At 43.8% G+C, this 27,638-nt stretch overlaps 3 protein-coding genes across 4 annotated transcripts; 1 reads left to right on the forward strand and 2 right to left on the reverse strand.

The window, feature by feature from the left end:
- Positions 1 to 398: 398 nt before the first annotated feature.
- Positions 399 to 9,883, reverse strand: sf3b2 (splicing factor 3b, subunit 2). 2 transcript variants are annotated; one of them, XM_088428877.1, is made up of 21 exons: positions 9,102 to 9,883; positions 8,266 to 8,312; positions 8,136 to 8,183; positions 7,855 to 8,055; positions 7,723 to 7,792; positions 7,555 to 7,655; positions 6,436 to 6,544; positions 6,255 to 6,349; positions 5,995 to 6,189; positions 5,442 to 5,564; positions 5,240 to 5,320; positions 4,940 to 5,167; positions 3,976 to 4,125; positions 3,818 to 3,907; positions 3,631 to 3,738; positions 1,851 to 1,958; positions 1,634 to 1,779; positions 1,409 to 1,510; positions 1,234 to 1,333; positions 956 to 1,144; positions 399 to 574 (listed from the first exon to the last, which is right to left on the reverse strand). In XM_088428877.1, exons 1-21 carry the CDS (start codon positions 9,229 to 9,231, stop codon positions 503 to 505), a joined length of 2,493 nt encoding a protein of 830 aa, XP_088285003.1. In that variant the 5' UTR covers positions 9,232 to 9,883; the 3' UTR covers positions 399 to 502. The 2 variants fall into 2 exon arrangements, with proteins under 2 accessions (XP_088285003.1, XP_088284994.1); XM_088428868.1 differs by having other exon boundaries at positions 5,995 to 6,192; positions 9,102 to 9,881.
- Positions 9,664 to 22,697, forward strand: capn1 (calpain 1). The gene is made up of 22 exons (XM_088428889.1): positions 9,664 to 9,865; positions 10,438 to 10,792; positions 13,256 to 13,325; positions 14,560 to 14,678; positions 14,763 to 14,896; positions 14,973 to 15,141; positions 16,168 to 16,251; positions 16,320 to 16,405; positions 16,546 to 16,620; positions 17,269 to 17,429; positions 18,249 to 18,409; positions 18,481 to 18,492; positions 18,561 to 18,772; positions 18,842 to 18,881; positions 19,109 to 19,174; positions 19,261 to 19,318; positions 19,386 to 19,450; positions 19,546 to 19,614; positions 19,689 to 19,767; positions 19,836 to 19,952; positions 20,561 to 20,619; positions 20,685 to 22,697. Exons 2-22 carry the CDS (start codon positions 10,538 to 10,540, stop codon positions 20,709 to 20,711), a joined length of 2,118 nt encoding a protein of 705 aa, XP_088285015.1. The 5' UTR covers positions 9,664 to 9,865; positions 10,438 to 10,537; the 3' UTR covers positions 20,712 to 22,697.
- Positions 22,647 to 27,531, reverse strand: pnp5a (purine nucleoside phosphorylase 5a). Its single transcript, XM_088428900.1, has 6 exons — positions 27,365 to 27,531; positions 25,927 to 26,096; positions 25,729 to 25,832; positions 24,475 to 24,650; positions 24,209 to 24,399; positions 22,647 to 23,004 (listed from the first exon to the last, which is right to left on the reverse strand). Exons 1-6 carry the CDS (start codon positions 27,385 to 27,387, stop codon positions 22,787 to 22,789), a joined length of 882 nt encoding a protein of 293 aa, XP_088285026.1. The 5' UTR covers positions 27,388 to 27,531; the 3' UTR covers positions 22,647 to 22,786.
- Positions 27,532 to 27,638: the final 107 nt, after the last annotated feature.

Raw genomic sequence — 27,638 nt, forward strand, 5'->3', positions numbered from 1 at the left:
TAATATTTTTCGTTTCTTTTGAGCACCGAAGCAATTAAATTATCACCATAAAGCTACCACAAGTCGAACATTGAAAAACGACAAGGGCAAATGTTTACTTTTTTGTAAAACTCGCTTTTCCGGTCACGTGGAGGGCGTGGCCACCCGCAAGGAATTTGAATCACACTCTCAATTGAGGTGATTAGAAGGAGACGATTAGAGGAGGTTAACAGATAATCCGAGGAGGGTCACCTTACATGCCAAGACGTGTCAGGTGACGCCAAATCCATTAAGTGTACACTTGTTAGCAGGCAGGGAGCCAGAGTTGTAGAAGAAACCTCACAATGTGTGTGTTGTGTTTTTTTTCCCTTGGAACCACAAGCTGCTAATGAGTTGCCTCAGTGAAAGGGAAAACAACATTGGTTGAATAAGATTTATTTACAAAAAAAAAAGCAAACCGAAACATGGATTTTTCACAATATATGAAAAAACAAACTTATGAAATCAAATGTCTTCTTCTTGTCTAGAACTTGAACTCTTTGTATTTCTTGGCGCCGCTTCGTGTGTCCTGTGGTTGAGCCTTCCTCTTCTTTTGCTGGGGAGCAAAGTTAGTCTATGATTAATATGATGACGATTATAATTAACACTTTTCAAAAACACACTTTCGATTGCTGAAAATGGCCAAATAACTGGAGTATCACTTCAAAAATTATTCAGTCTGAATTCATTGTTTTCGGAATATTTTGCATGAGATATATTTTCAAACAAATCAAATTCAAATTCATGTTTGTTGGGTTTATTACTTTCAATAAAATCAATAACAATTTTAATCACCCATATTCATTTTGTGTAATATTGCTCAAACCTAAATATGTAAAGTTGTCATTTTTTTTGTATCGCACGTTTAAAATACAGTTAAAATACAGAGCAAAAAAAATGTCATAAAAAAAGCATCTTTGATTATGTGATTGCGTACCTTCTGTTTGGCGGCGTGCTCGGCCACCATGTCGCTGAAGTCTTCCTTCTCCACCTGCGCCTGCTGCTCGCGCACGTGCTCCTCATACTTCTGAGTCATAGCCATCGGATCCAGCTCCAACTCATCAGGCGCCAGCGCCACCTCCACGCCGTGAGTATCACCGATTCCGGCCTTGCGCCCCGCCATGGCCTGGGGGCACAAACGTTAAGGTCAAAAACCCGACGACTAATGAAGAAACACGTTGAAAGTACGCGCAAAGCGTTTGGCCGTCGGCTCACCGCTGACATGTCGTAAATATGCGTGGAGGCCATCATGGCGGCGCCCACCGGGCCCGTCCGTCTCTCTGGAAGGACGGTGAACAACTGCGGCGTCTCGTTGCTGCGAGGAGAGTAAAACTGTCATTCAAGAAAGAAAGAAAATGAGACAGGGACGCTTGATGGGAAGATCTCTCACCCGTCCATAGCCTCCTCAATCTTCTTCTTCCTCAGTTCGATGAGTTCTGGTGTCTCCATGCCGGCGGGGACGGACGAGAAGCCTCCTGGCGTGATCAGGCCGCTGAGGAAAAAAATGGAGTCATCGATTCCCGCTCGCACGCTGTCGTCCTCGTCGGCGTGACGTTTTGGAGTCTGACGGATACGCTGAAACGTAGCGTGCTAATCCCACCCTGCCGGTTTCTACCTGTCCGCCGGTGTGAAGAATCCCGTTTCATCCGGCTTCTCCTCGTCGCTCTCCTCCTCCTCCTCCTCTTCCTCAGAAGACTCCTCGTCAGAAGGCTCCAACTCGCCCCAGGGCGTGCGGTCCACTTCTTCCTCCTCCGCTTTGGCCTGCTCACGTCAGTCGGCACATTTTAAGCGCACGTCTCACAGGAAAGCCTCCAGCGGCGGCGACGGCTCACCTGGAAGTCGGCCGAGTTGGTCCCGAACACGTCGCCGTAAAGCGGCTTGCCCATCTCGTCCACGGGGGGCTTGCCCCAGCCGCCCGCGTGGTAACCGAAGGTGCAGTTCTGAAGAAAAAAAGAGGAGGAAGAGGAGCTCACTTTACCATTTACTGTTACTTTCGTAATGCAAAATTCACTTGTTTTGTCTGTCCACCGAACTGGCAGATGAAGACACAATGTAAGAATAGAAAGTCAAAGAGAGTCAAGAGATCTTTGGTGGTTGAGATCTTGATTGACAGAGATTGACAACAAGGAACATAAATAACAACGTTGCAAATGATTTGGAGGGGCAACATTTTCCTAGTATCCAAAATTGCTACAGTTAGAAAACTGATTTTTGCCTTGCGACAAGGAAAAAGGAATAAAGAAAAAAAAAAAAAAACACCAGCTACTGGCTTTCAAAAATGATCTGTCTGATCTAAATAAAACCCCCACACAAAGGCCTATTTTTTTTCCAGTTATAATTAGCTATGGGAACACGTTTTCAATCAATCAATCAATCAAATTTTATTTATATAGCCCTAAATCACCGAAGTCTCAAAGGGCTTCACAGAATGAAAAGAGGTCATACAGAGACATCTTTTCAATGTAAGGTACACAACAGCATCCCCTGTCAAAGCTCCCAGAAGGGGAAGGAAAAACTCAAAAACCCCAATTTGGGGAAAATCAGAAACCTCCAGAAGGGACCACAGGTGGGAGGAGCCCCCTTCCAGGCCCACAGGTTGAAGTGGATGCTGCATGTACCGAACACAGAAACAATATAAATTACAGAAAACATATTGTGCTATATAGTGCAGTGATGTCTTGACAGCAGGCAAAGCCATTGGGCAGGAACCATCCCGCATTCCAGCCAGGTGGACCGCAGACGGCTAGACTCCTAACCCGTGATGGTCGACCAGCGCAGGACCCAATGGAGGCGGTCAAGTCAACCCTCACCATCTAGCTAGCCCCCTCTCCCGGCCGGAAGAGGGGGGCAGGAAAAAAGAAGAAGGCTGCAGACAGGCTAATTTAACTAAATGCTTTTGAGTATAGATGTGTTTTTAGTCGGGATTTAAAGATTTCTACCGAGGTGGCTGCGCGAACTTCCATAGGTAGGGCATTCCATAGTACTGGCGCGCGAATGGAAAATGCCCTTGATCCCGCAGACTTCTTTTTAGCCCGTGGGGTCGATAGCAAACCGGCATTTTGTGATCGAAGTTGTCGGGACGGAACATAAGGTGATACTAAGTCGACGAGATAGGAAGGAGCTAAACCGTGTAAAATTTTATAAGTAATTAACAACACCTTAAAATCACATCTCACGTGTATCGGAAGCCAATGCAGGTCAGCTAGAATCGGAGTAATATGATCAAACTTTCTCGTCCTTGTCAACTGACTTTTGTCCTTGTCAACTGACTTTTGAAGACGAATATATTTTTTGCTCATACCAAGCTATCAAAACGGATATCATTTAAAACTGACAGCACTCATTATTTGTTATCTTTACATCGGGCCAAGCGAAAAATCTGTCTGGGTGGTTTACAAGACATGTTTATAATATTTAATAAGAGGGACGACACCGAAGCTTATTCCAAGGTGTCGGCACGCACAACAGTATCTCTTATGGCCAGTTTTACACTTGGGAACTAGAGGCCTGACATACGTCTATTAATTAATTCCTGTTTGAACTGCAGCCATCAGGCAGATGCTTTATACTTAATTAAAATAATAATCATTCTCTGGTAATGTTGCTTGATACCTCCGGGATGGGTGAGTTGAGTCCTGGAATCTTGAGGTTGGGGTATGAAGGTGGGGGGCCATACCTCTGCATGGCAATTAGCCACGGGGGAGGAACCTTGTGGGAGTTCTGGCGAGAGAGAAAAACACACACACGAGTGACAGACGCTCAGAATGGCCGCGGTGAGCCGACGGCTCCGGAAACTTACAGGGCCCACGGGCATTCCCAGTGCGATGCGCAGCTCCTCGGAGAGGTCGCCCGGCTTCTTCTCCTTCAACCGGGTCTCGAATTCTTTTCCCTAGGCGTACGCGCAGTCAGTGAGCGGGACGGACGGAACGGGACAAGTAGCGGCGCCGATGCCATTACCTCGTAGTAGAGGTCCCCGTGGATGGTCAGCTTGGGTTTGATCTGCCACTTGAAGAAGGCGTCGTGAAGTTTTTGATAGTCGATGTCGATCTTTCCCATCTTGGGGCGAACTTTCTCCCGCATTTTGGTCTTCATGGTTTTGGCGTCCTCCTGCGAGGCAAAATCAAATTCTGCATTAGGGCTTGGCGGCTTTGATGGGGGGGGAGTTTCAAAAACTGTTAATACTGTCTTTCAGTGGTAATGACCAAGGCGCAATACGATTTTCCACTTGAGAGTTGAGTCAACAAGCCGCCTCTTTGAAGTTAGACTCCACTTGCTTTTTTTTAGAATAACGGCTTTGTAACAAATGCAACAAAAGCGATATATGGAGTGTCTGCAAGGTGCGTGCAATTTAAAAACCATAAGTGAACTTACAGATAAATCTAATAGGGCAAATACAGGACTTCCATGTAGTATTAGAGTGCAATATTTCCTCCTCCTCCTCACTACATGGAGGAGGGAAAGGAGGGGAGAGAGACTGTTTCAAAAATAGTTCACCAAAAGTAATGGGACACTGTGGTTCACTAAGAATTGAAACATGGAAAATGGTTACATTTGTTTAAACTTAACATGGTACATCTTTCGTAAATGCACCATTACATATTTTGTTTAAAAATAAGATTTTGTTCAATGAAAAAACTTTCACTGACCCAAATATTTTAAGGCATTTCAGAGCAGTAATTTCATATTGTAGTACTGCACCATTTTAACTGGTGGTTATCATCGTGTCAGAATCTAATATTAGCCCGATGCTCATTTGTATCATTCTTTCATTTTCAACTGGCAAAACTAAGGAAAGAGGAAAAAAACCCAAATTGTGATCCAGTCTTAAAGAAATGATTTGGATTGCTGATTGAAAACAGGAAGCATGAACGATACCCAAGGGAATAAAGGCAGCAAAGGTGGTTAGGGCCGCCCAACCCACCTTTTCCTGCAGGGCCTCCCTCATCTCCTGAATGCCAGTCCTCCTGATGAATTCTGGCAGCTGGAACGGTGGCTTCTCAATCCCCCTCTTGCCCTGAAGGTACTTGCGCTTGAAGCACCAGTGGCGAGGAACCGGCACAGTGTTCCGGGTAGCCTTGAGGTGCACCAGCAGCCTGGGTTCCTGCGCCGTCACGTCGTGCATCTCCACCACGTCCGGGCGGGCTACCAGCTGGGGGCGGGGCAAATGTCGCGGTCACCGACGCGCGCCCGTCTGAAGCGGATGAGGGCCGACGCGGCTTACCTGCTTGAGCTCGGCAACGGTGAGACGATTCTGCCTCCTCAACTTCTTCTTGGACAACTTGGGAACATCCGGGCGGACCTCCTGTTGTGAGTGGGGGAAAAAAAATTACAGCCCCGAATTGCTGTGGAGTGGTTCTGAACACAGCCGTTCTATGTTCTATAATCAAACAGATGCGTGTACACCAAAAGGTCAGCAGTCAAACCTCGTCACTGTCGTCGCTGTCTTTCCTCTCTAACTCGAAGCCCTTCTTCCGCAGGAAGCCGATTTCCTGCTTTGCCGCCTGTTCGGGCTCCTTCTCCTTCTCTTTCTTCAGATCATCGGTGAGCTGTAAATCAAACGATTGTTCATTTTGTTAATTGGGCTCGAGCAGTGCTTCTCAAATAGTGTGTGTGTGTGTGTGTGTGTGCGTGTGTGTGTGCGTGTGTGTGTGTGTGTGTGTGGGGGGGGGGGGGGGGGGGCTGTTTTTGTCATGTGAATTGTAATTGAAATAAAATAATTGTTTTGTTCCAGGATCCTTGATGCACACGTGGTTATTTTTTTTCTCCTGTTTTAGACTAAGCTGTAACCCATATAAATGCTGTAAAAGATAACAGTTGTTGAAAATTGATTTGTATTGCTTTTTTCTTGTGTTAATGTTAAAAAAGCATACAGGTTTAGGTATTTTTATTAAAAAAAAAAAAAAAAAAGTGAGTGTAATTTAAATGAGGAGGACATACTCATTATTTTGCAAAGAGAGAGAATGACATGGTCCCAACCTTGAAGGCATCAAAGATGCGCTTAAAGATGATGTAGCTGGAGTCGTAGATGTCCGGCTCCTCTGTGACATATTCGATCTCCACTTCCGGCTCCCCGTCCTTCTCGCTGCCGTTCTCCTTTGTCCTGGCCTGCTCCTTATTCTCCTGGGCGCGCTTGCTCTTGCTCTTCTTCTTGCGGTTCCTGCGTCGGCGGTTCTTCTGAGGGCAAGAGCTCAGGTTACAGCTCGGCCATGTAAAGAGACCGCCCTCTGAAAACTCACATCTTTCTTGGATGCGCGGCCGTCGTCATCACCCGCCTCCAGGGCCCCCAGCGCAGAGTTGCCGCCGCCAGCCCGCCTGTCGTCTTCTGCTGCATCTGCAGGCGGAAAATGCGGGACAGTCTTAAGCACGGGGACCAAAAAAAGATGTCCGTCTGTTGTCGTTTGGCTACTGGGTATCAACCTGCAGGGTCCACGTGCTGCTCCTGGCGGATCTCCTTCAGCTGCAAGATCTTCTCCAGGGCCTGAGGGATCTTGGGGCCCCCAATAATGATCTCATCGCCCTGCCAGCTCTTGAAATGGGAATTCACACAATCAAACAGTTGTGCTAAATGATGCTCCTCTAGTGAGGGCTGAATTATTAGAGATAAAACTTGAATTGCAAATGTCTGACAGATGTTGCCATTTTGATTCATTTAAGGATGTCATTATTGAATTGTTTTAAATCAATTATCCCATTGAATAATAGAGTAATAAAAAACAAATATTGAAATAGTTACTCATTATTACCATCTTCTACTATTATTATCTTCTATGTGAAGGAATTTTTAGACCCCAACAAAAGCTGTCTATGCTCAATGGTAAACAACAGTGATTAGCATTAGCAAGCTAGCCTTTACCACATACATATCATTATATGTTTGTTACACATGTGGGGCTGGGTGATATAGCCCAAAAATAAAATTTCAATGGTTTTTTTGTCAGTCAGTCTTTGGAGGATTACAATTTAAAACTATGTCATAAATCCAACTAACGTTTATCTAAAGAAGGTATGATTTATTAAGTTATTTCAATACTGTACAAAATCTTAAGACAACAATCATTTAGACTGATTTATAATCAGTTTTAATGTAAAACTATTCATAGCTTGTGCAAAAAATAACTCTTCAAAGCCACATTTAAGTAGTTAATAACTATCGAAAAACGACTGTGCAAAACCTTGACTTCTGGACATTTTCAGTTGGCCAATTTTTAAAAAGGAGGATTTCATCAAAATAATTTGATTTATTGACCAGCCCTACGTAATAGTGTCTTTAAAGTCAATAACATACGATGCTTTAACAATATTCCACTAGTTGCCAGTTAGCTACTTTGAGGTCAATAACTTCCTGTTCTTCTTCTCATTCTTCTTGAGGAAAGACTGAGCATATTTTGGGTTTGATTGCCCCCTACTATTCAAAATTCAAACACCTAAAACGGAGTCACAACAGATAGATGTTGATAGTGACTGGTTACATTCACATGTGATAAAGCCCTAATGATTTTTGGCAAGTTCAACAAATTTCCCAAATTGACAGCTCACCTCCCTGTTGTCCTCTCCCGGAGGTGGCGGCGGCAATCTATGTCGCTGGGCGGCCAGCATAGCGATGCCTGGCGGCAGCGCTCCATGAGGATCCAAAGCAACTGAGGGACAGAGAATCAGGCTGTGAGGGAACGACGGGCATCTGTGAGAAGAAGCTCGCCTACATACTTTGGACTGCCGTGACACCGGGCATCACCCTGCCCACATGATGGCGCTCCTGCTCCAACAGCATGGCGGCCTGAGTTGCAAATGAGTCACGTGATCTTGCGTTGGCGCGTCAATAGTATGTTTGGGTCTTACCCTGTTTTGGTGCTCCAGTAGGTCCTGGTCGTCCATGAGATCCTCCTGATGCATCACCATGGCTGCCCTCTGCTGAGCCATCAGCTGCTCATCCGGGGACAAACCGGGAGGCGGGATGACGGAGCCCTCCATGGCCATGTGCATTGGGCCGGGCATCATGTTCATCGGCGCGTGCAACATTCCTCCCATCCCAGGAGGCATCTGGTGTGTGAATCACACGAAATTGAACGAGCAAGGCTAGCCTTGATTGGAATCGTTCAGTAATGAGCTGAAAAGTGTACCTGAGAGCCCAAACCACTGTCATCATGTTTTGTAAATAGGATGCCCGTCTAAAGAGGAAAAAGTGGACAAAGGCACATTAGGACACTCAAAAAATAAAGTAGCATTTGATAGAAGCTTCTTTGAGCTTACCCGAATCATGTAGTTTTTCAATCTGTCCATCAGCTCTTCTCTTGGACCTACATAGCAAAAAAGAGACAAAAATCAAAGACGTAGAATGCAAGGTTTAAGCATACACTAGCTGAGAAGTTCGTGGAGGATCTTTGGGGTTTCAAGGAGATTTTGACAAGATTTCAACAGGTATGAGCAAGCCTTGTCTTATGCTATTCAATGTCGTGAAAATAACCTACTGCATAATTTCCAAATTAAGAGCAAATTAATTAGATCATGAAGCAACTTATTGCTAAATTGAGTTATAACCGTTTTTTAAATAGTTTTATGCATTTGTTGATGTATTTCAAATTGATGTTCACTGTTAATAACAACATTGTTGTCCGGCAGATAAGGTAAAAATCAAACAGATTTTTTTCTGTGATAGATCTCTGGAATTGATGAATAAAATGGGCCTAGACATACCACAAAAAAAATCTCAAAGAACTACCGATTCAAAACGTAATAAATCAGACAAGAACGTTTCAGCATTATTTTTTTTAAATACAAAATCAGGGGTTATGGGCAGAAAAAAAATCACAGGCGGTACAGCACTAAAACAGGTCGCGAACCACTGGACTAGCTAACCATGCTAATAGTGATAAGCAAATAAATGCTGAGGAGTCAAACTAGTTGAGCAATTAACCTACAAGGCTGTTTCGCCATTGCGTTCAAACGTGTTTACCGGATTGTAGGCGAGGAAAAAGCTTTGCTCGATGAACAACTAAACGCGTAGGAAGTTAGCATAGCAACATTTAGCTAAACATCGGCGCCGAACACTAAGCTAAACACAGGCGTCGCTCCCGGCCTTTTCTTACCCATCACGGGAGCGCCCAGCTCGGCCAGCTTGGTCTGGAGCTCCGAGTGGGTCCAAGAATTCAACTCCGCGATTGCGCATCCCAAATCGGCCTGGTGAGCGTCAGATCCCGGTGGTGCGTTGGAGGACATGTTGAACGTCCAGTGGCTGCAACAATGGCGGCGCGTGTCAATGGGAAGAGAATCAGTGTGACGCACTGCATGGCGGGAATGCAAATAGCGCAGGGATTCCTGGGAAACGTAGTTGTGAACCAGCAGCGAGTATTGCCTTTGAAAAAATTCGATAGGTTTTATAATTTTAACATCTTTGTTTCGACAAAATCGACATTCTTTTCTCACAATTTTAACTGAGTGTTGCGTTGTATTTGAAATAAATTATTATCATTTCTTTGGCGCTTTTCACTCGTCTAAACTAATACCTGCTTATATTGAGTGAGAATATATACACGTGCGTGTGTGCGTGTGAGTCAAATGATGAAACCGTTCCAGCACTTTGCTATTGAACTTAAACGCAAAAGCCAAAAAAAACAACCATCCCCTCCCTTCCGCGCATGCGCACGACATCGGCCCAAACGAGCACGGCAGAGGCAGAAGGCAGAAGGGGACGGAACAGGAGGGGGGAAAAAGCAAAAGAAGAAAGGGGCTGCAAAGGGAGGAGGAAGAAGGCAAAAGAAAGGGAAAAACAAAGCAGCAGTGCGCGTGCTCATCGTCTATCTTATCTCGTCTTCAGCGCCGCAAAGGAACGAGACAACGTGCACGCGCGCAGGTAACACACGTCCGCACTCCGCAATCTTTTACTCGCCAACGTTTACTTTGCTCGCGACACTTCCTCAGCCTTCCGAAAAGTTTTTTTTTTCTCAACGGGACAAATGACAAGTAAGGTTGGGTGGGTGGGGAACGTCGTCACGTGACCGCGTCTGAGTGCAGCTGCTTTTGCGTGTTCCCCCACAGGCGTTGACAACCGGATGCGAGGTCACGCCCACCACCAGTAGTTCGACTTGACCTTTGACCTTTTATCGCTTCCGCTGTTGGCATGTTTTCTGTGTAACGACACATCAATAGTTGTAATATAACACTGAAAATTGCAATCAAGCGTGCGGGTGCGCGCCAGCCAGGAAGCATTTCTGGTTTGCGTAGTCACGCAGGGCGGCGTGGCGTTGACGACGTCATGTTTAGGCAGCGATAAGCCCGGGTGTTGTTTGGCACAGAAGCTTAGGAACTTTGCATGTGATTGACAGCTGCTGCCATACAGGAAATTTGTTTCTGACCCCAATCGTGACAAATCCCCGACGGCCGCATGGTCTTTTACGAATCTCCTCCTCTTGTTGACTTCCACAGGCGGCGTAACATTCCAAAGATCCTGACAGGCGGGTTCTGACCCGTTCATGATCAACATCAGAACCTTGCACGCTTCACAACACACCCACGCGCGCCCAACATGGAGGAGCCCATATGTGCCACGGGCGTGGCGGCGCAACTGCGGAGTCTGAGGGACCGGCAGGAAGGTCTGGGCCAGAACGACAACGCCGTCAAGTTCCTGGGTCAGGACTACGAGAGCTTGCGGGCGCAATGCCTCCGGAGCGGGAAGCTCTTCGAGGACGGCCTGTTCCCCTGCGCCGCCTCGTCTCTGGGCTTCAACGAGCTCGGACCCAGGTCGTCCAAGACGTACGGCGTGCGCTGGATGAGGCCCACGGTGAGACACGGCAAACTGTACAGTACCTCCGGATTATAATTGAGAATGACATCGCCTTAGAAAAATGGCTTTCCAATCATCCGTTTTGGGTTTATGTTAAAGTAATAACTCCAACCAACATTCATTTAAGTGTTTGCTTTATCCTGTTCCTGGTTTGGCACTTTTGTCAAATTTTAGAAGCCCTTGTGGCTCCTCGAATAAGCCCACCTCTGTTCTAGATTTCAATCCCAGACATTCATTGTTTTTCTTTTTTTTTTTTTTTTTTTAAGTTCTTGGTTTAAAGAGGGGCTTAAATGGCTGGGACTGAATTAGGATATTAGGATAAATATTAGGTTAAAAGATATTAGGATATTAGGATATAACAATTGTACTTTACCTTTAGCCATTTTGTATCCGTGATGTTATTTTTACGCGACAGATTTTTTTTTAAGTGTTAACTCTTTCAGTGCCATAGACGGGAATTCTCGTCCTTTAAAATAGTGCTTGGCTGAAAGAGGGGCTTAAATGGCTGGGACTGAATTGGGATATAAAGTAATCAATTTGTTTAGGTAATTAGTTACCTAAAGTAATCAATTATTTTAAGGTAATCAAGGAATTGAATGACTTTAATGATTACTTTAGTGCCTGATCAATTTTCAATCGATTATAATAACAGGATGTGGCGAAGTTGGTTACTTTAAGTGATTCATTGCTAAAGTAATCGATTGCTTTAGGTATTTAAGAAGTAAAGTAATTGACTATTTTGGGGAGTTAAGTACTTAAAAAAATAAAGTAATTGATTGCTTTAGGTGTTTAAGAACTAAAGTAATTGACTATTTTGGGTAGTTAAGTACTTAAAAAAAACAAATAGTAGTTTAGTACTTCAGTACCTAAAATACTCAGTTACCCTCATACTTAATTATCTAAAGTATTTTATTATACTGTACTGGACTAAATTTTGTTCATCGAACAATTGTACTTTACCTTTTGCCATTTTGTATCTGTGATGTCATTTTTACTCGACAGAATTTTTTTAAGTGTTAACTCTTTCAGTGCCATAGACGTGAATTCTCGTCCTTTAAAATAGTCAAAAAAATAATAGATAATACATTTTTTGTCAAATATGTAGCTGACACCCTTGACTAGCACCTATCTCATATTAAGATCATGCTTCTCAATTATATTTTGCCGAGCGTCCTCTAGCAAAGAGAACATTTTTCACACACGCCCCACTTGATTCGGTGAGTAGTAAAATTATTATCTATAAAAATTGTAAAAGTATACCTAAACCTGCATCCATTTTGACATTAAAAGAAAAAAAGCAATACAAATCAACTTTCAACAGCTGTTAATGATTTTTTACGGCGTTATAGCTTAGTTTGAAACGAAAAAAAAAAAAATAATAATAATAATAATAATAATAAGTGCATCAAAGTGCCTGAAACAAAGCCTTTTCTCTGGGGTCACCCCCCTCCCCCACCGAGTGCCCCGCTATTTGAGAAGCACTGCTTAAATGTACTTGTACTTCAAAGTTAAACACAACTGAACTCTACTTCAAAATGTCAAGCCACCGTAACAGTAATTGAAAACATTTATTTCAGTGACTTTTCACCGTCCCTAGAGTCGCACAATTCCAACCTGTGCTTCCCTAACATGTTCGCAAATATGACGGTAGCGTGTTCATGCTATTGCACGTTAGCGTGACATGCACGCTCCGATGCGGTCGTGATTGCGCGTCCCGCATCGCTTCCCGGGCACGGCGCTTTCAACACACGTCTGCACTCAAATGTAAAGGTGAAGTCAAGCGTGCGCACGTGTGCGATGACACAAATAGGCGCTCGCTTTTTGCCTTTGCAGCCGGCGCGCGCACAAGCGCTAGTATGCAGCAATGTCAGAAATAGATCTTATAAAATATGGAATCTATTTATAAATGTAAAAGCAGCAAGCCCTCACATGCTAGCCCATGCTAAAGTTAACCATTCCAAGGACGCTTCCCTTGAATTGGGGGTTGCAGAAATTGAGAATTTGTGAGGCGAGACTTCCGTCAATTAATAACATGTCAATTATCAGTTCGATTAATCGATTACGTTCATTTAAAGTGTTTTGATTTCCATCCTCTTATCCGAAAATTGGACATATTTCAAATTTATGTTGCATCTGACAAAAATTACTCGGTACCTGTAGCGTGTTTGTTTTTGCTACATAGTGAGGCTCATCTTCTGGATTTTACAATTTTTATGTTAACCTCTTGTCCATGTGGGGCCATTTTGGTGGTCCCCATGAGTCCAGACCTCTTTTTGAGGGCCAAGACTTAATTTTGCAGTTTAAGTTTGAATTGGATTTTAGTGGAGGTTTGGGTTAGGCGGGAATGAGTCGTGATGGTTGGAGGTGCGAGGAAATGCATTGTGTCGAAAGAATGACCTCACTAAGATAGCAAGACAAACCGGTGTGTGTGTGTGTGTGTGTGTGTGTGTGTGTTCACAGGAGTTGTGCAAGCGTCCCTCTTTCATTGTGGACGGAGCGACCCGAACCGACATCTGCCAGGGAGCTCTGGGTGAGTGGGGAATGTTTGCATGTCACATTTCGAATTCAGACGGCCTGAAAGCCCCGCCCATGCAGTTCATACGTTTACAGTATTCATACTTCGCCGCTAGGGGGTGGAAAAATACAGTTATGGAAACACGTTTAGGAATTTGTTTAATGTCCGGGTCAAGGTCCATGTACAAGAGTGCTCTTTGTCTTTAGTACTAGTAAGTGGACTGTGGTTGACAAGCTTTTTTTTTAAATGATGCACTCCTGTTTTCAGCTATGTTCTTCTTAACCCTCTCCTTTGGGAATAAAACGCTGGGAGCCACAAAACATTTCTGACATCTAAAGTGAGGATAACGCTGCAGATAGAAAAAGACACATGGTCAAAAATGGCAAAAATAAATCGTTTTTCTAAGTCAGCAAGAGTAGTAGAAAATAGATGAGCCACATGCTAGTGTAAAGCATTTTTAGATGAAACAAAGGCTGGCATCATTGTCTGATTTATTATTTGTAGTGGCCCCCCAGGTTCATTTTAGAAGATTTGCAACCCTATAAAACTTGATTAAATAAAAGCATCATCATCCTCGTCGTCATCAGTGTCGTCGTCAACATTGTTGTCGAAGTCAATGTCGTCATCGTCATCGTCGTCATGACCCCCAAGGAACAGTCTTACAAATTAATATTAAGGCTTAAAAGTTATTGTTTGTCAAAGTCTTTTTTTCATGTTGTTAATGTTAAAGAAGATACAATTTTAGGTGTATGTATAGATAATGATCTTATTTACAGTCACCGCGGCACGTGGGGTGAGCCCGAAATGTTTTCTCTTTCCTTGGGGGGGGCCATTGCAAAGAAATAGTTGAGAAGAACTGCTGTAAACCAATTGAACACTAAATTGCTTCAGGTTCCAATTAATTTGCTCTTAATTTGACAAAAAATGTACCGTTCCTGCCATGGCGTTAATAAGCATCAAATTAGATTTGGTGATACCTACGGAAACCTTGTTAAAATCTTACATACATCATGAAGAGCCTTGATTTACCTCAGGGATTCCCGTGCGTTCCTTTCAGAACCTTAGCATAAATAAATGGTACTGTGGGATACTGGGACACTGTTTTGCAATTATACAGAAATATCCTATTAATTGTATGTAGGCACTAATTGTATATGGAAATATGTTTGACTTGAATATCATACAAACGCTCAAATGGTTTTCCATGCTTAGTCCAGACAACTGATCACGCATGTCCATGTATGTACAGGTGACTGCTGGTTGCTGGCGGCCATCGCCTCGCTGACCTTGAACGACAACCTCTTGCATCGGGTGGTGCCGCACGGGCAAAGCTTTGATCAGGGGTACGCCGGAATCTTCCACTTCCAGGTAATCTGTCTGTGGTAACACGGGCCAAAATTCTTTGCGTCGCCGCGGCGACGAGGGCCTCAACGCCACCTCCCGCGTGGGCAGTTCTGGCAGTTCGGCGAATGGGTGGAGGTGGTGATCGACGACCGTCTGCCGGTGAAGGACGGCAAGCTGCTCTTCGTCCACTCGGCGGAGGGCGGCGAGTTCTGGAGCGCGCTGATCGAGAAAGCCTACGCCAAGTAAAAGCCCGGTCGCCGGCCGCTCACTTCCCGGCCCGGCGGCGCCAAAGTCACGCGTGGACTCCGCCCTCCCCAGGCTGAACGGCTGCTACGAGGCGCTGTCCGGGGGCAGCACGTCCGAAGGCTTCGAAGACTTCACGGGCGGCGTGACGGAAATGTTCGAGCTGAACAAGGCGCCCTCCGACCTCTTTAGCATCATGGGCCGGGCCATCGAGAGGGGCTCCCTGCTAGGCTGTTCCATTGACGTGAGTAAGAACACCGATTCTACGATACGTCTGTCGGTATTGGAAGCGGCGGTTCAGATGATGAATCAAGCAATGACCAACAAAGTACTTCTTGTCCACACATTCGCTATCCTGCGGTCCGTGTGTGTAGTGCCCTCATTGGTCGATAGGGGGAGTCGTAATCTACTTCCGCCCCAACTCCCGAGGTCGCGCCGGGAGCCAATCACGTGTCTTGTAGGCGTGCGCGAGAGCTGTGCTTCCTCAAAGTCACTCACGCTTCGGGAGACGCGAATGGCGCAACTGCAGACCCTTGGAAATCTCTTAACTAGATTTCTTTTGTAATGAATTTGAATTTTAAGTGTCAGCTTTAATCGTTACCATGTTTGGTCAGCTACAAGCGTCACTTTAATTAAACTTGCAGGCGCAGCTAATATAACCGTAGTTCTCAGTTAGACTACAGACAAAGAAAATGAGAACCGGAAGGGAAAACAGTACAGTTGCTGTATAAGGCAACATTGCGCTTTTTCACTTATTGGGGGGGGGTTCCAGTCACCATTAACCGCGGAAAACAAGGGATCACTGTATATTTGCCTTTTTTTTTTTTTTTTTTTTACACTGCCCACCGGTGGTATGTCACAGAAAAAAAAAATCTTGTGGCAGACAAATGCTTTTTCCATTGATCTCAATGGGAGAGGGTGATTTTCAGATGCTCGCAGAATTCACAGAACGAATTAAAATTGTATTTCAAAGCACCCCCGCAGTATAGTGATGTGCTGCTATCACACGTGATGTTGCTTTGGCGCCATCTGGCAGCATCTTTGTGCTAAGGCACTTTATTGAAGTGAGCTGAGGAGTTTCATTTGGAAATAAGTAGTGCTTGGCCGCCATCGTCCTATTTGTCGCCTCTCCATTTATTGTAGCAATGACTTGACTCCTAAAATATAGGCCGGATTTAAATTTGTTTGTTTGATTTTGCCCATAACAACTTGCAGCAAACTGGCATGTCGGCAATTCCGACTTACTCCAGCCTTTTGTTTTTGTCACCAGATCACCAGCTCCAGAGACATGGAGGCGGTCACCTTCAAGAAGCTGGTCAAAGGACACGCCTACTCCGTCACGGGCTTGGACGAGGTGGGAGAATATCAGGGTGGTGGTGCGGGTCTCCATCCGATGTGACCGTGCTTCAACGTGTCCCTTAGGTGGTCTACCGTGGGAACCTGACCAAGCTGGTCCGCATCAGGAACCCGTGGGGGGAAGTGGAGTGGACCGGCGCTTGGAGCGACAAGTGAGACACACGCTTCTCTTGTTGGAGCCGCTTGCTCCACCGAGAGTCCGCAAAAAAAAAAGGGGGGGGGGGTATTATGTAAGCATTCCTGTCTTCCCTGCTGGAGCATTCCATTCACTTGATACTTTTTTTCTGCGCAGTTCTCGAGAATGGGACAGTGTAGACCGTGGAGTTCGCTCTCGGCTCCAAAACCGCAGTGAGGATGGCGAATTCTGGTGTGTCTGCCTCTCTTTATTTCTCTAAAGGGGCGGTCAAACATTTTTTTTTAACAGTAATAAAAAGCATCAAAATCCACCCAGGCTTTGGTTTGTTCTTAGGGGGCGGCCATTTTGCCATTATTCACTTACAACCACAACTTATTTATTCTTCTTTCAACGGACAGTTATGGCTCATATATCGACCAATCACAGCGCAGTTTCCGAGTCACACGGCAGCACGGCTACCCGCTAAGAATGCACTAAAACGTGTCGATTTTGTAGCAGAATTCCTACTCTAAAAATGCTCGAGTAAAAGGATAGTCCAATTATTCAGCCATTTTCAGCAATAAAAAGTTCATTTCTAAATTGTTCTTTAAAACACATTTTGCCCTTTGATGTCCACTGAAAATGACATCACATGCGCGGACGCCTCAAGTAAGGCAGCTTTTGACCGTCACATGACAGCTGAGCTGTGATTGGTCATTACCTAAGCCTTCTCCACATGTGATGTTATTTTCAGTGGATCTCTTGTGGCAAAATGGCCATCCCCAGACATGGATAAAAACTGGTGAATTTTGCTCCTTAATTTATATACCACAAAGGCAATATTAATCAGAATATCATGTTTAGACTCTCGTTTCTCATCCGCTGTCATCCCCGCCGCAGGATGTCCTTCAGCGACTTCCTGCGCGAGTTCACCCGTCTGGAAATCTGCAACCTGACAGCCGACGCCCTCCAGAACAGCCGCATGAAAACGTGGAGCACGTCGCTGTACCCGGGCGAGTGGAGACGGGGCAGCACGGCGGGAGGCTGTCGGAACTACCCGGGTAAGAACGTGTTTTCAATCGCTTTTGTTTTTTTTGATTGTTTTCGGTAATGAGCTACTATAGTAATTAAGGGCTAAATTAACCAACTAACTATTGAAATAGGATCGATGGGTGTAGTTTGATCCCTTGGGGATCACTTGATTCATTGTATTTTGTCTCCAGAATTTAAATGATTAATTCTCAGGCATTGTCTTTATATATATGAAAATTAATCAATTTTTCTACTTTCAAAATGAATGTGTATACAAACTAAACATCAGTACCACAAGAGGTACCACACTCAGAATCATTAATTGTTGATGAAATGACTTAAGAATATTTCCTCACATGCTTAGAATGTAAGTCTGTTAATTTATTAATGGTTCTTTATTACTGCCCTTATCGCTCTGTTACTGTTTTTTTTGTTTTTGTCTTACTGCCTACTTTGTTATTTGCTCAATTATGGAATATAGTCTGCTTAGAGAAGTGAACAGAATAGGAATTTCAATGTGTAGTATTACTAAGCATATGACAATAAAACCCTTAAATCTTGAATTATTATATGTTATATATTTTATATATATATATATATATATATATATATATATATATATATATATATATTGTATATGTTAATGTTAACGTTATATGTTAATAATAATAAATGAGGTCCAAAAAATATTTAAATTGCTCCTCAAATCAAAGCAATGGTTCGCAAAACTCCTCCACAAAACAAAAACAAAAATATTTCAAACCTTGGGGTTTAAAATAAATAAATAAATAAATAAATAACTTGAAAAAATAAACACCTCAGCTGATTTTGGACCGTTTTCTATCCAGCCACCTTTTGGCTGAATCCGCAGTTCAAATTGCTGCTGCAGCATCCCGATGCGCCCGGCACGTCGGACTGCAGCTTCCTGGTGGCGCTCATGCAGAAGGACCGCAGGAAGAAGCGACGGGAGGGTAAAGACATGGAGACCATCGGCTTCGCCGTCTACGAGGTGGGCGTCCGCCCGCAACGCTCCCGTCTCCACTTCCCGTTCTGTAATCTAACAAAGTCCTCTATTTGCAGGTTCCCGGCGAGGTAGGAGTTTCCCAATGGGGTTTTTCCCAACGAGCCCGGATGAGCCCGCTAACCGAGTTCCCTCTCAGGCTAAAGGGCAGACGCGGGTGCACTTGAAGCAGAACTTCTTCCTGACGCACGCCTCCAGCGCTCGCTCCGAGCTCTTCATCAACCTGAGGGAGGTCAGCTCGCGTCTGCGTCTCCCGGCCGGCGAGTACGTCATCGTGCCGTCCACCTTCGAGCCCCACAAGGAGGCCGACTTCGTCCTGCGGGTTTTCTCCGAGAAGCCTGCCGATTCGGAGTGAGTCGAGTTTTGTTACAAAAATTTGCTAACATGGCCGCGCAGTAACGGGAGGTTTGTGCATTTCAGGGAACTGGATGATGACGTGGTGGCCGACCTTCCGACCGAGGTGAGCATTTGGTACCTGGGCCTTCAGCGGCAACTCAGTACACCTCTTAATATTACCAACCATTAAAACTGTACAGTGGACCCCCGGGTTACAGCGTCCCTAGCTTACATTGTTTTCCCGTTACAAAGTTTTTTCTTCCTCTTGTCACTGCATTTTTCCCGCTTTTTAGCCGTGCTTGTTTGTTCCCTGTCATGCTGCTATCTTGACCTCACATTTTGTCCTCGTAGAACGTTTTGGAAGAGAGTCAGATCGAGGCCGGCTTCAAGAGTCTTTTCCGACAGTTAGCTGGCCCGGTAAGCGCGTGGTCCTTCTTTTTTTTTGCTTGGCGCGTGAGCTTGACGTGGCAGAAACGTGACCGTCGTCTCGTGTGACCGTGTAGGACATGGAGATCAGCATCAACGAGCTGCAGACCATCCTGAACCGCATCATCAGCAAGCGTGAGTATATTATCGCCGCCGCTTCCACTCGCGCGCATGGGCTTGAACACGGTTTCCACGGCAACAGACAAAGACCTGAAGACGGACGGCTTCACCAAGGAGGCCTGTCGCAGCATGATCAACCTCATGGACGTATCCTTGCCGCCATCTTTGCTGGGAACTCTTCTGTCTCCTTTTTTGGTTCATGCGACTCAAGTCCTCCATGGGTTTCCTCAACGTCTTCGCAGACGGACGGCAGCGGGAAACTAGGCCTGGTTGAGTTCCACGTCCTGTGGGAGAAGATTAAACGCTACCTGGTAAACTATCTCACGCGAATAACAACACAAACGCGTCGTTCTGGAGTCACATGACCTCCCCTGCTCTTGAACAGACCATATTCAGGAACTATGACCTGGACAAGTCGGGAAGCATGAGCTCCTATGAGATGAGGATGGCGCTGGAGTCTGCAGGTGCGCCGCGGCACCGTGCGCGCGCAACCTTTCCCCTCCTGTGCCCGTTAACCTTTGCCCTCTCGTAGGCTTCAAGCTGACCAATCACCTGTTCCAGCTCATTATCCTACGATACACGGAGGAAGACATGGCTGTTGACTTTGACAATTTTGTCACGTGCCTGGTCCGCCTGGAGACCATGTTTAGTGAGTATTGTCTGCTCAGATGCACACAGTGTAGCAGTTTTTCTAAAATAGTGGGGCGGGCCCCCGAGGGGGTGGGCAGGGAAAGGGCTTAGTTTTTGCCAAGAGCAGTGTAGTTGCAATTTAAAAAAAAAAAAAAGTATTTCAGACACTTTGATGCACTTTTTTCAGTTTTAGATTAACCTGTAACCTGGATAAAGGCTGTAAAAAAGTAGTTGAGTTATTGAAAGTGAATTAATGTTGCTTTTTTTTCTTTTTGAAATGTTAAAGAAAGTTTATAGATAATCATATTGAGAGTCTGAGTGGGGGGGTGCAAATATTTTCCATATTTTTCCATTTTAAGCTAACCTGTAAACTGTATAAATGCTGTAAAAAGAAAAAATACTTGCTGAAAGTTGATTTATATTGCTTGTTTTCTTTTGTTAATATGAAAAAAGATACTGTTTTAGGTATCCTTCTGTAATTTTTATAAATATCTTAATTATAGTCGGCGTGTAAAGTGGTGGGGGGGGGGGGGCGACAGGTTAACACTAGTGATCAGTAACGCTGGCAACGGCTTCAGCCACGAGAAGCCGATTATTAATCCCAACGTCTGTGACTTATTTTGACAGAAACTTTCAAGGTCATGGACACGGACGCAGATGGCATCATCACGCTCAACTTCTCCCAGGTAACAGGAAATGTCTCAAACTCTCGCTCACTTGCTGGTGCGTCACCACTTTCTGTTCCTTGCAGTGGCTCTCGCTCACCATGTTCGCCTAGACGCCATTGGAAGGCGTGCCCGGTGCCTTCAGACGCCGCCACCTCATCATCGATTTCTTCATGCTGGCATGCGGCCGACAACCTGAAAAATTGCCATGGGGGAGGGGTGGGGGGTGTCATGGCTCACATCGTACTTATAAGTTCCCTTTTGGGCCGTTACGACTGTGAAAACCATTTAAATGCAAGTCACATTACTACAATTACACGCTTGACCTTAAAAGTGATAGTTATACGCATACAATACTCACAATGCCCAAATCCCGCCAAATGCACTTTGAAAAATGTTCGGGAAAGGTCAAAATTAAGTTTGCCTGCGAAATGTACGGTGCGTTTTTAGTTCATCCTGAAATTTTACCTTTTAAAAGCCCAATATCCCTAATAATATTGCTAACAAATTGAATGAGCTAAGACTTAAGTGTTTAGCTATTCAATTCAAAGGGAACGTCATCTCAAAAACCTTCTTTTCAGTATTGTGTTCTTTTCAGAAATATGTTCTATCCCATTAGTATAAATCTACCAGTTAGTTTAATATTGTGGAATTATGAATTAAGCTTCAAAATCCATCTCACCGTGCGGCCATTCTGCCACCTGCCGGCGCCCGAAAATGACATCACAGTTGCTCATGACCAATCAGGGGCCACTTGTTTTTCGACCCGAACCGCGATTGGTCGTCACCTGAGCCCCGAGCAACTGTGATGTTATTTTCGGTTGACAGCAAGTGGCAAAATGGCCGCCCCCTTAGGTGGATAAAAACTGGGATTTTCTTGCATAATTTGAACTACAATATTACATTTACCACAAAAAAAAGTTAAAAAAAAGTTTTTTAAACAGGTGTTAAAATACTAATCAAGAATAACATTCAAGTATGCAGTTTTGTTTCATTTTCATCTACTCTTCATCTTCTCCCATCAAAGTTCAAGTGTTAACTTTAGAGATTAATTTATATTTTATAAAGCGTTTAAAAAAAAAACAGTTCAAAGACATTAGTTGTCCATTGGGAAATGAAAAGTTGGAAAAGCAACAATCAAAATGAAACTATTTCTATTCGATGATTTGACGTGAATTCCAAGATTTTACTCAAGTAAATTAATGTCACAAGCGTAACAAAAATACAATTGTTGTTGAAGGAGTGTGGAAGATTTTGCAATTCATCAAAAAAATATATATATATCATCACGTCACAGTTTTATTTTTTTTAAGTGTGTTGGTTTCTCATTTTCCCGTATTTTCGTTTTAGTGCATCCCTATTAACATATTGAAAAGAACATTTTTGGGTTGACTCCCCCTATATTCTGCCTGTAATATCTGATACAAGCGACAAAAAGGGACAAACTACGCCAAAAAAAAAAAAAATTGCACCCATTTAGCCAGAAACACACCATTTACTTTTGTGGGCCATATAAAGTGAAGCAGCGGGAAAATCTGGCCCGCGGGCCTGGAGTTTGCAACCCGTGCCATGTCGGAACTTAATGTAGCCTTTTCTAACCTCGCCATCTTATGTGGACCAGCATGGGATGCCAATATTATTATTTTTTTTGTATATTTCCGCCATTGTGCTTCAGGCCAAGCCCGAGAAAAACAAATTCTGTCGATGGGGTGGAGGGATGCTAGATAAAAAAAATCTAGTCGGGGGTAGGGGGCAAAGTGTAGACACCGCTATGATCTATGCCAGGGGTGTCCGAACCCGGTCCTCGAGGGCTGCTGACCCGCATGGTTTTGATGTTTATGTCACACCCGATTCAAACGATCAGCCTATCTCGGAGGATGGAAACAGCAGGACCGGGTTTTTGACAGCCCCGATCTTTGGTTTCTTGTGCCAAACCGGTCGCCAGTTTTTCAGCACAGATGATTGCGTGCATGTCTGTTTTTATTAAATAACACTTTTGTAACTCCTTCTGTTTACACGCTTTGTAAAAGCCAATCAAAGTCACAGTGTTGTATTAAATAAACTTTATTAACAATAAAAAAAAAACTGGTTGAATTCAATCACACTTGTACATGTTGATTCTACAAATATAACAAAAGAGGAAACGCGGAATGTCAAGACCTTGGAACGGAATGGAAGTTTGACCGGCTCAGGCGTCGTTGTTGTTGTGCTCCATCCTGGACACCATGGTGGAGATGAACTGCTCCATTTGCTCCGCCCTCTGCTTGCCCGTCAGGAGGACCTCCTCGTGGTTGGCCTTCTCCTCGCTGTCGTAGTCCATCACCGCGCGGTTGCTGATCAGCGACAGGGCGAAGACGCGCATGCCGCAGTGGCGGGCCACGATCACCTCGTGCACCGTGCTCATGCCTGCCGCCAGAAAGGGAGGAGTCACAGATGAGTCAAAGCGGTGGGCCGCAAGCTTTGACTCACGTCAAACGTTAGTCAAAAGGATGGATTGTGATCATTATGCATTCAAGAAATGAGGGGGAAATGGTTTAGTTTCCTTTAAATCGGACTTAGGAAAGTATTTTGGGGTTTTAAAAAAATAAACTTAAAACATGCCACCGGTGTCTGATTTATTAAATTTTCATAACCCTTCAAACTTAATTTGTAATGGCCCACAAAATGAATCATCCACAGTAAATATTTGTCCACAAAAAAAAAATCACATTATAGTGTCAGATCTGTTCTCAAAATAAAATAATTATAAACTACATAATTGTTCCCAAAAAATATTTAACACAAAGCATCATTTTGGGGGATTATAGTAGAGATATGTTCACAAAATAAATCATTACCTTAATTATTAAAAAAATGTTTGTCCACAAAACATAATCAACAAATAGTGTCAGACCTGGTCTCGAAAAAATTAATTATGAAGAAATATTTGTCCACGGAAAAATATTCGAATTAAAGTGTCCTCTTTTGGGATCACAGTAGAGATGTGTTCACAAAATGAAATCGGGTAACGACAGGTAACGAGAGGTGGCACGTGACAAGATGGGTCAAACCATTCAATTATGGGGGGGAAGCTGACTTTTTAAAATAATAAAATTGAATAACCTACTGAGCATAACATGTGTTTTATTATCCGATATTTTCCTGAAACATATAATTAATTCAATCATTATTTTAAAAGAATTTTTGCCTTTTTGTTTGTTTTATTTGTAACCCCTGGACTTAGTTCAAGCACCCCCAATTTGGGAACCACTGGCGTAGAAAAAGGGTGGCATCAGATAGGAGGAACATGTGCCAGTGATTGCGAGCTATAGACATTGTTTTGCATTGCAATGTGCGTAAAACGTCTGTTTTTGTCTCCTTCATTCACGCGACGACCGCTGTGAGGACCAGAAGCTCAAGATCATGGCTGGAAGAATGTTTCATGTCTGGCAGCTATGAACAAAATCATAAAGTGGACGTGCCAGCCACTTGGTGAGAGGTGCGGCTTCGGTAAACAAGACACTTCACTTCTCGGTTGCATATATACCATAAAATGAAATGAAATAAAATGACCAATGTTCTACATGTCATTTATATGCTAGATCCTTTAAGGATTGCTACGGCAACTTACCGACAGCATCGGCGCCGAGCTTGTGCAACATCCTGCACTCTGCGATGGTCTCAAAGGACGGACCGCCCAGCACGCTATAGACACCCTCCTTCAGGAAGTCTCCGAAGCCCAGTTCCTGGCCCACATCCATGGCCAGCTGCTGAAGCTCTCGGTCGTACGCGTCGGACATGCACGGGAAGCGCACGCCGAACCTGAGTCGAGCAATGGCGCGCTTAATTACGCTTCTCGTCGCTCCGTCCCGTGCGGGCGGGCGGGCGGTGTCTTACCGCTCATCGTTGACTCCGGCGAGTGGGTTGTTTCCAGCGAAGCCTGGCAGGTTGATGTGGTCTTTCATGATCATGATGTCTCCCACCTTGAAATCTTGATTAAGGCCGCCCGCCGCGTTGGTCAGTATCACCGTGTCCACGCCCAGCAACTTGAAGATGCGCATGGGCAGCGTGATCTGAACACAACAAATATTTGCGTCTCAGTACTTAGCAGGTTTTTCCAGGAAAAATGTAAAATATTTCAAAATAAAAAATGATTTAAAAAATGCGCAAAAATTGAATAAAAAAACAGTACTGTATTCATCAAATAACTAAGTAATATTAGTTAATAACTATGTTAAGAATTCTTCAAGCGTTAGAGTTCGTGACGTCTGTTATCTTATTTTGAAATGCATGCTTTTAATTTGTCGGGTCCCGTTGCACTTTCGTTTCCTGTTTTAGGTTCTCTGTGCGTCATTCGGGTAGTTGCGGTGACGTAGTGAATGACAACGTAAGCTCATATTTATAGTTTATTATCATTTATGTTGATAATCCACGCTACTGCCTATGTTTAGTAAGCGATGAGTGTTTATTCTGTTTATGTCTTCGTTTGTGTAGAGGTTGCAATTTATAGTTAGTAGTGGTTGCTAACCCGCTAATGTCGGCTAAAAATACAGTAAATTCATAGATTAAAGTTCGGCAAGTGTTTATATGTTAGTTTACTGACTTTAACATTGTTGTTGGTGTATTATTCAACCGATACTACATGATACACCATACACGAGTCAAAATAAATGTGAAGTTCAACGTGATGACTTGCGTACTCTTTCACCGGAGTTTTGGTGCGGATAACCAGTCCTGAGAACAAATTCTCAACAAACTAAGTCATATTAGTTATTTAATGAATATACAATAATGTTAATAAGGATAATGTAATGTTAAATAATAGGAGAAAGGAAATAAAATAGGCAAAAAATACAAAAAAAAAGGGTTGTTTATGATTACTGCGGCTATATTGGGGCGTACATAGAAATCTAGGAACTGATACCCTACTTCGCGGGTTTCAGACTTCGCGGGGGGGTTGACACTCCCCATTAACAGCGAAGTAGGGGGGGATTACTGTATTGCATAGTTGGCCTGGTTCACTCATACATGAACTGTACGTCAGTGGTTCAACCTTTAATGATCTACCCGTTGTGTTTTTTTTTTCAGATAAGTACCAGTGCAAGGATTTTTGGATAAAAAAAAAAAAATCAGAGTGCTGTGCCAACCAACCTTCTGGATGGGGTAGCCCTCGTACAGGTGGAAGCGGCCCTGCATGCACACGCACGGTCGCCCCTTCAACGTTCCAAAAACAAGTCGTCCGGCGTGTCCTTGCACTTTGCATGAGAAAACAAAACAAAACAAAAAACAGCAATTGAGCCAAACGTCCAGCGAGACGTTGGCATGACGGAGGAAAGGGGCCGGACTCACCCGTGCTCTGCGGGAAGTTTGGAATGTCCTTGTAGTTGAACACCACTTGGTCCTTCAACATTGCGGCCAGCCCGCCGAGGCCCGAGCCGCACACGATGCCCACGGACGGTCGCAAGTCCGTTTGAGCCAGCAGCCAATCAGCCGTGGCCTTGCAGTCCTCGTATGTGTAGCTGCAGCAAAGGAAGAATGTGAAAAATCACTTCCTGTTCCCTTCATTACGATCCTTTTTTCTATGAATATTACATCACTTGAATATATTATTTAAGTCTAAATTGCGGAACTATTGTACATCATGTTATAAATACAAAAGCAAGAAAACACAATCAAAAGCACTCCAGTGTATTTGCTTCATGTTCTCAAAGGGGGACGTGCGATTTCTAATTTCATGGTTTTTAATGTCGTGATAAGAGCTCTTCAGTTTCCTTTTCAAATTAAAAGCAAATTAATTGCAACATGATGCAAATGATTGCTAAATCGTGTTATAGTGACTCCTTTGCAAAACGTTGCATGCTTTTAATTTGTTCAGAGATGCACATGCAATTAGTTTCTTTTGTTAGGTTTTGTAGTATTATATATATGTATTAGTGACACAGTTTTCTGGCAAGAGGAGCCATACACAAAACAAACGATCCGACATCACCCATCTTTGGAAGTTGCGGATCAATATATGGCTCCATATACACTACAAATGTAGCGGGACTACATACATGGTGTATTCCAGAGATTATCTACTGTTTTTCAAAGATGTACCGCCTGTGAAATGTTCTGTCAGCCAAGTACACCCCTCCCCCCACAAGTGCAAACTGTTTTTTTTTTTTTAAGATGAAAAAAAAACATAAAATGGAAGCAATATCTTGATTTGATTTATAACATTATATAGTGGTAGGTCTATATTTTATTCAGCAGCTACATCATGTACAATCAGTTATATTTTTGTCTCATCTGCAGCAAAATTGCATCAATCGTGGCAATGTGCAGCTGTATTAAAACTTAGTAAAATAAAAGCATACATTTTGCAAGTTGCTTCATGTTCCAATTAATTTGCTATTAATTTGACAAGCAAACTGCACTGTTCTCGTCGTGCCATTAAAAAGCCTGAAATGAGCTTTACTAATGTATGCAGAAACTATGTCAAACTCTCGTGTAACCTCAGGGTACAGAAATTCGGGAACAACAAGTCTATTCTTGCATTGCTGTGCGGTATTGCTTGCGGTACATCTAATTTTACATCGAGATTTTTTTGCCTCGGCAAAGTACCCAAATTAACGTCAACTATAGTCGCAAAACACTACGTATTATAATTTTTTTTCATACTCTTCACGGTCGATGAGAGCAAAACGCAGTCGCGTCAAGTTACTAAAAAAAAAAAAGTCGCCTTTGATGCTGTAATAAAATCGTTTTTTAAAGAGCTGCGTTGTTGAAAAAAAAAAAGACTTACCTCTGGTTACCTTGAGGAAACATGATTGCGCAGAATTCACAAAAAGCAAGCTGGTAAGTGAAAAAAAAATAGTTGCGTCACGTTGTTGAAGTTATTTTGCGAGTTGACGTGGTCTCGAACTTGACAGTGAGAGCATGCATTTTATAAGGCAGACTCCTCCGCTTTCCCAGTGACGCATGCGCAAACGGCATTCTCATTGGTTCAAATGGCCCGCCTTCAACCGCCCCCGAACTTCCCATTTTTTTCCTTAACTTGAAATATTTCACGGCATCCG

Source organism: Hippichthys cyanospilos, chromosome 1 (genome assembly GCF_059441005.1).
Source record: "Hippichthys cyanospilos isolate Australia breed blue-spotted pipefish chromosome 1, RoL_Hcya_1.0, whole genome shotgun sequence".
Taxonomy (NCBI): domain Eukaryota; kingdom Metazoa; phylum Chordata; class Actinopteri; order Syngnathiformes; family Syngnathidae; genus Hippichthys; species Hippichthys cyanospilos.